We start from the raw sequence: 7,717 nt of genomic DNA, 5'->3' as shown, positions 1-7,717 counted from the left end.
CGCTTGCGAATTAATTAACTGTTTCTACTGTCTTATTCGGAGGAACGCTAGTGAAAAGTGCGGACACATCAAAGGAGGCAATGCATTCATCGTCTTCAACTTTGATGTCCCGTACCTTCTCAATGAAGTCTTTAGAATTGAGTACGTTATGCTCCGATAAACCCACCAAAGGGCTGAGAACAGATGTAAGAAACTTGGCAATGTTATACGTAATACTGTTAATGCTACTCACAATAGGTCTCAAAGGTATATCCTCCTTGTGGATCTTTGGTAGACCATAAAAGGCTGGAATGTCATTGCCAGGATACAAACTAAAGTAAGTAGATTTGTCAATAAAGCCACCTTTCTCCAACTGTTGTAGCACTTCAATGACTCTTTTCTTGAAGCTGGAAGAAGGATCTCGCTTTACATGTTCATAGGTAACACTGTTATGTAACAATAGACCAACTTTGCTATCATAATCTGTCTTATTCAAAACCACTGTGCATCTCCCCTTGTCTGCACTGAGGATTATATCCTTGTCCTTCGTCAAAGACTGAGCGGCTAGTTTCCTCTGTCGATAAATTGGGAGGTGGTTTTTTTTTCATTCGAGAGAGTGGCCGTAACTTTCCCCCCGAATTTCCGCGGCAAAATCTTGGTTGATACGATTGTTCTTGATCGCGGACTCGGTGGCTGTAATGTAGTCAACGTACGGTATACCCTCTGGGGCAACCGCGAAATTTAAACCGCGAGCTAACACAGATTTTTCGGGTTTGCTAAGCTGTTTGTCCGATAGATTTCTCACCCAAACTTCGTTCTCCTCCAACAAAATGTCACTGGACATACGATTTCTCCAGTGTTTATCCCTGTCCGCTGCTGTAGAGTGGTTTTCTCGATCAACTTACCTCGCGAACTTGTTGATTTGACGACTCTTAGAACGGCCATGATCAACTGCGCATTCTCGGTGAACTTTACCACGCGTTCATAAAAATCCTGTGGTAGGCTTTCCACCAAATGTTTCCTTAGTTTGTCAAGTTTCCCGTGTAAAATGTCGACGGTAAAATTTGTTTGCCTGATACGTTCGTTCACTAAAGATCTCTCTGCTTTATGAATGATGGTATGAGCACGAAATCCTTTGACAGTGGCTTTGATCCGTGAACTGCGTGGTATAATATCCGACTGCAAGCACCGTAGACTAAACCTCAAATTGTTGCGATATTCCGCTAATTTCCTCGACGTCTTTTCGAATTCCCGCACAGGAATTTTTCGGATTACAGGATGTAATCCGAAAAATTCCTCGACGTCTCCAAGACAATAACATCGACGGTGCTTCGGCGCCAATCGGCAACAACGATTTCCCGCCAGATCAGAAGAGCTGAAGAAGCGTCCCGGATCGGACGTGAAACTTTTCCTTTGCTTCAACAAGTAAGTCCAGATGAATAGATTTATTTTTCCATCGATATTTAACTTTCCAGGATGAATCAAAACATACATCAGTTTAGCTGGGTGTCAAGTTTGTCCAAAAATCCAAGATTGCTTAAAGGGAATGAAACCTTTGGAACAAGTAGGCTTGTGTCGAAACAGAAAATTCAAAGATAAGAATAAAGAAAGTTTGAGCAAAATCGGACAAATAATGAGATAATTATGAGCATTTGAATATTGCAATTACTAATGCTATGGAGATCCTCTCATTGGCAATGCGACAAGGATATGTGATGTCACATGTGAACAACTTTCCCTTTGATGGACTATAAAATACCCTCAAAATGTCTCTTTTTGCTTTTTCTAATGGTGATACAAACTCTTTATCCATGATGTATTACATGCCCTCCTATAGAAAGAACACATGATCTACTGATAGATGTGATAAAAGAGGCAATTTACAAAAAGCAAGTGAAATATATACTAAATCAATGGGGAGAGTTGTTCACAAGTGACATCACACATCTTTGTCGCATTGCCAATGTGAGGATCTTTCTCATTATTTGTCCGATTTTCTCAAATTTTTGTTGATCTGTTCCTTTGATTTTTCTGTTTTCACATAAGCTCTCTTGTTCCAAAGGTTTCATTCTCCTTTAAAAGAGTGCAGATCTTAAAGATAAATTCCAGTTTTGGTAACGATCTCAAAATGACTTCTTACAGAATTTAATATAATGACCACCCAAGTGTCTGTTTGCATGAATAAAAAATATGTGCCAAAGGATTCTGGAAGAAATTGTGTAATTGCTGAGAAATCAGCAAAATAAGCGCGGATTTGGTCACTTCCGTCGGGTCTTTATTCCAGCAATAATAATACACTGTCCCACGAGTGCCTATCTGTGTTGGTTATCTTCAGTGTGAACATTTTTCAGTTTAAATTTCAAGATTTCACAAAGATCAGTTTATGTAACTGTACCAGATCTAGATCCTCGATGATATGCTTACAATAAAGCCTGGTTTTACAAACTTTCTCGTGAAATCAGTGTTTACTGCAACTACTGGCATTTCTCTTTAAATGACTGTTGTTACTTAAAAGTGGATATGGAACATTAAACATATAAATGGGGATATTATTTTGGTGTTTACAATAGTATTTCAAGGGTTAAAATACTTAAGGACTGGTTACAATTATTATGCGGTTATCCATTTTGCCTTTAAATTCAAGTTGGCTTCCAAAAATGGGTTCTAAAAATTACTATTGTTACTTAAAAGGGGATACATCATTCATACAATATCCACCTGTGAGAAATATTTGGTGCCTACACTGAAATGTATGCGATATTGATTCATGAGTCTGTAACAGCACCCATTTGATGAAATTTTTAATCTACCATGGATTTTTTTGACAAAATGGAAAACTAAATATCTTGTTACTTGTCGAATGTATTACATGACCCTTTATACTACCATGTAGACACCAACACAAATGAATATTGTATAAACTCTAACCATTATTGAGTGATAGGAGTCGTTTTAGATGCCATTTTGAAAACTTTCTTGGATATTTAGGCAAAATGGACAAATGCATATCTTTTTAACCAGTCGAAAGTATCATTTTAATCATGAAATCATTGAGTGGACACCAAAATCATATGTCCTTGGTGGATTTTGAATGAACCCTATCCATTTTTAAGTAACAACAGTCACTTCAGACTCAGATTTCTTGACGCCATCTTGGATTTTTCGACATAGACCACTGACTGTCCTTGTTATAATATGATAATATTAATAATATAGGTATATTTACCTAGGAAAGCCACTTCAGTTCTGAAAACTGGTCTCCCCAGCGGTCCCTGCTATTATTATTACCCCTGCTTTAGATGGGCTGCCTCCGCGCTCAAGTATTCAAGAAATTTCTTTACCTCACATGCACAGTGTGGATAAATTTCTTGCAGAAGGAAATCGTGCCATGGCTGGGATTCGAACCCACGACCATCTGTTTCAAAGTCAGAAGACTAATCCACTAGGCCAGTTTTGAACATATAAGTATTTGTACGATGATTTAGTACAGTACACAGTAAGATATTCAAATTCTCAATACTAGCATCAAATTCTACTACATTTTATTCTAAAGTCGGGTCGCAGACCAATCGTAAGGTGTGCGGTCGTCTTTACATACTTCACCAACGACTCTCCTTGTACATGTTGTAACTTGTTCTAATGTATTATCTGACCCATTTAACCATGGCAGACACACAAAAAAGATCATATTCCCGGATATTGAAAAAATTATCGGTTTTTCAAGCAGCAACAGCAATTTCAAACTTCATTTCACCACTGACTGCCCTTGTAACTTGTCCCAATTTTGATCGTTGAAACCATGGTCTAGACACCAATTCCATCTATCTCAGGTTGATATAAAATGTGCTATGTCCATTTAAAGTATCAACAGCTATTTTATACTCCATCTTTGGAAGCCATCTTGAATTTCTGTACTCAGGAGTCCACTTCTTCACCCTTAAAAACTTTTGAATAGAAACCAAATTAAGGCCACCCCAACAAAAAGTTGATTTGAATAAAACGAGAAAAATCCAACAAGCATAACACTGGCGATTTTATCAAAATCGGATGTAAATAAGAAAATTAAGACATTTAAAGTTTTGCTTTATAAACAACTGTTTTGCTTTCACAAAACAGTTCTTTATGTACATCCAGGTCGGTATCCAAATGAGAAGACTGATGACATCATCTACTCATTATTTCTTTTGTATTTTATTACATGAAATATTATAATTTTCTCCTCATTGTCAAGTGAAACAACGATTAATTACTCCCTGACCATGTGGAATGAGCATTGTTAAATACCATTATGGTTCAGTCAAGTTGGTCCTTAGTGTCAAATCTGTAAAAAAGAGAAATATTGTATAGTTCAATTAATAAAAAAACAAAAGAATTAGTGAGTGATGGACAACTTCAACCGACTCATTTGCATGTCACTGATTTGTGCATACCACTGTTTTGTGAAAAATTAGCGAAACTTTAAAATTTCATAACTTTCTTATTTTACATCCGATTTTGATGAAATTTTCAGCGTTATGCTATGTTGATTTTTTTCTGTTTATTCTAATAAACATTTTTCTGGGGTGGACTTGAACATTAAGTAAGGAAAAAAATGAATAGTACGCCCGTAGAATCAAAACAAATTAAATGCCCATACTATGAAATGGCATTGAAAATAATTGCTATTGAAATGTGCCAGCTTTCAAATTCATTTATAAAATTACAGTGCCTAGAATTCGATATTTTTTAAGGGAAGTCCTTATCATAAGTTATGGCGCCATTTAGTTGTAGTAAGATTTTCACTGCATAAAATCTTGAAATGGGGTTGATTCTTACATCAATTGACCAACAATAATGATATAAATTACATGTGATATATTGCTCTGTTATTGGATTGAATAACAAAATATATTCATTTCATTTTGTAATCCTTTTGTCTTAATTCTAATGCGGGGGGAGGACATTTAGGGCTAATATTTACAATTTTGGGGCATTTTTCGTAAAGTCCGCCCCCATATGGTAAAAGTGAAAAAACTGAGCCATCACAAAATCATCAAATATTCATTCTTATACACCTCAGACAACTTGAAAATAAAATTGTCGAAGGAAAGTGAGATATAAGGTTGAAAACTATGGATTATCCTATTGGGCTTTGTACAGGCCAATATGGCGCCAAAAAGGATCCTGACGAAGGTCAGGAGGGGTCTGAAAATTTGAATCCCATCATTTTTGGTCTAAAGGAACTCTATTGAAGCCCAAACAACCAAGAACCAATATCGGCACAAAAGTCCTACGGGAACTGTGCCAGTGACATACCGTACCACACTATACGTACAAGGACACGTAAGCCTTATTCAAATAATAATTCCATAAACCGAAAGTTACATTAATGGTAGGACATTCGAACATGGATACCACTAGAAATACATTCAAGGATGTAAATCAAGAAAAGTTATACCATTTTAAAATTGGATGAGTAGAGGTAGATACAGTATAATTGGCAAGAGTGTTTTTGATTAATTCATAAACAATGCAATACAACAATAAAGTAAGACAATCCTAGAATCCCATAATGGACATAGCCATGATTTGCCACTTGTAAAGCACTTTCATTTTATCCTTCTCACCTCTGAAAGTTCATTTTGAGAATATTTTTTGGAAGAAAATACCCCGTTTTTTGTCTCCCGATAATAGAAGAACCATTCTTAACAAAACTAAAATTGTAGACAATATAATTGTCCAAACTGTGCTGTAAACTCAAAACCATTTATGACATGTTGTAACGTATCTAACAGTTTAAAAAATATGAAAAATAAACTTTACTTTTTGTTATTTTTTATTATTATTTTTTTATAATGATATCAGTGCCCAACGCTCTTCAATTATTATTTCTTAGTTTATACTTAATTTTATTGTTTGACACAAGTGTTGAAGGATATGATTAGCTATATTTATATGTGTATTATCTACTTTCTTTATGATTCTTATTATTGTTATATATTTTAGCATTATAAGTAAAATCATTTTAATTACTATTATTATCATTATTTATCATAAAGCCATTATTATTACTATTATTAATATCATTGCTATTATTATTACTATTATTATCATCATTATCACTTTTTTATTAGTATTATCAGCAACTTATGTGCCTTGTTAGGTGGGCGTCATTTCACTCACATTAATGCAATTTTTCCTTGGCTGATAGCGCATAAAGTGGAAATGAAAAGGTCAAAATAAAATATTGTAAAGGGTTGTCAATGCATCAATGTGTAACAACCTATGTGTTTTTTTAATAAAATCCCACATAATCAATTGCAATGTAAATAACGTATTTATGAAAAATCATTAAAAGTAAAAAAATATATGCGTACTCAATAATCAAGTTATAAATATGATGTTCATTTATTTGATTCCTTGCAGTTCTTGCGGATTATATAGATAATGACGTCTCTTGCCCTATGGCGATCTCTTGTCCTTCAATTAAAGCACCAGGTTCTGATGACGTCATCCAACTGGTGAAGAAGAAGGTACCACGTGGTCATCCTATGGCAATCCCTCAACAGATGAAAGGAATTGATCTGAATATTGTATGCTCCATACCAGGTACCACTAGCTCATGAACATATAGTTGTATATGCAATCGTATATATATTTTTAATACTGTTTTTATTCTGATTGCATGAACAATTATTTACATAACATTACAATTTAACATTTCAAATCACATATAATACTTTACATTTCATATTTTTACTTTTTTCACTAACTTAATATAATAATGAATCTTATATATCTTAAAAGAAAACAAGGAAATCAGTTATTATAAAAATGCTCCCCCCACCCCGCCCCAACACACATACAACACACCACACCACTGTCCAGAAGATCTGCTCACACTCATCATAAATAAATCATTTTTATTAACAATCCGATGAACAATTTTGAACATAACAAGCTCACGGGAAAAGCATTACATATATTGAAAGTAAGTCAAGACTTACAGACTTAACCTTGTCATAATTTCACTGTTTCCCATTTTTGCAAGTGCCGCCCTAATTTTCCCATTTTAATAGCTATTTTCTTTTCTTGATCCTTAATATATTCTAAAATAAGTTTATGTATGTCGTCAATGGTTGGTTATACCCCCTCCTTTCTAAATATAGATGATATATATTTTACCATTCCAAATTCGTCATAAGTTCATTCGGTTTGACCAAGTAATCATTCAATTCGGAATGAATATGTATGACAGATGAGATCAACATTTAAATTGTCAGACAGTAAGTTTAATTTAATTTCATAGGCATGCGATTTCTCGATTATCTCCCTTAAACATGCGAAAAAGGCGATCAAATTAAAAAAGCACGCGAAATGCTTTTAAATTTGTATCGGCACCGTCTTTACAAGTGGTAAGGAATACCAATTAATTAATATGCAAACGTTTAAGGCATCTGGGCAGTGTTTTTCATTGTTGCTTTTACATGATCCCTGTACTCTCAACCCGTTTTGAAATACTTATGCAAATTTGATTTACTTTGCATTGGATCTTTACCAAATTGAAAAATTCTCATTCCTCTGACAAACCGCTCTCGAAGCAACACCCTATTTTTGCTCCACTTCCACGATATACCTACCTACAGACGAATACAGTATGGCGGCAGCCCGAGGAGAATACATGAACATTTCAAACACCGATAGAACCAGGTTGGTCGAAGCATTCGATAATCATCAAGATTACCTAGAACTTACCAAT

General features: G+C 34.8%; 1 protein-coding gene across 9 annotated transcripts in view; it reads left to right on the top strand.

The window, feature by feature from the left end:
• Positions 1–610: 610 nt before the first annotated feature.
• The window catches only part of LOC121424266 (integumentary mucin C.1-like), a 49,837-nt gene continuing 42,730 nt past the window's right edge, over positions 611–7,717 (top strand). For 4 of the 9 annotated variants that reach the window (XM_041619891.1, XM_041619889.1, XM_041619894.1 and 1 more), the window contains exons 1-2: positions 612–1,404; positions 6,385–6,567. In XM_041619891.1, the coding sequence (XP_041475825.1) occupies positions 6,423–6,567 (145 nt within the window). In that variant the 5' untranslated portion in view covers positions 612–1,404; positions 6,385–6,422. Of the gene's footprint in view, positions 1,405–6,384; positions 6,568–7,717 lie in introns of all 9 variants that reach the window. The other 5 variants (XM_041619893.1, XM_041619890.1, XM_041619887.1 and 2 more) reach the window with 3 other exon arrangements.

The sequence above is a fragment of the Lytechinus variegatus genome, chromosome 11 (assembly GCF_018143015.1).
Source record: "Lytechinus variegatus isolate NC3 chromosome 11, Lvar_3.0, whole genome shotgun sequence".
NCBI lineage: Eukaryota > Metazoa > Echinodermata > Echinoidea > Temnopleuroida > Toxopneustidae > Lytechinus > Lytechinus variegatus.
Note: the sequence above shows the minus strand (reverse complement) of the source record. Positions and strands in the feature narration are given on the sequence as shown.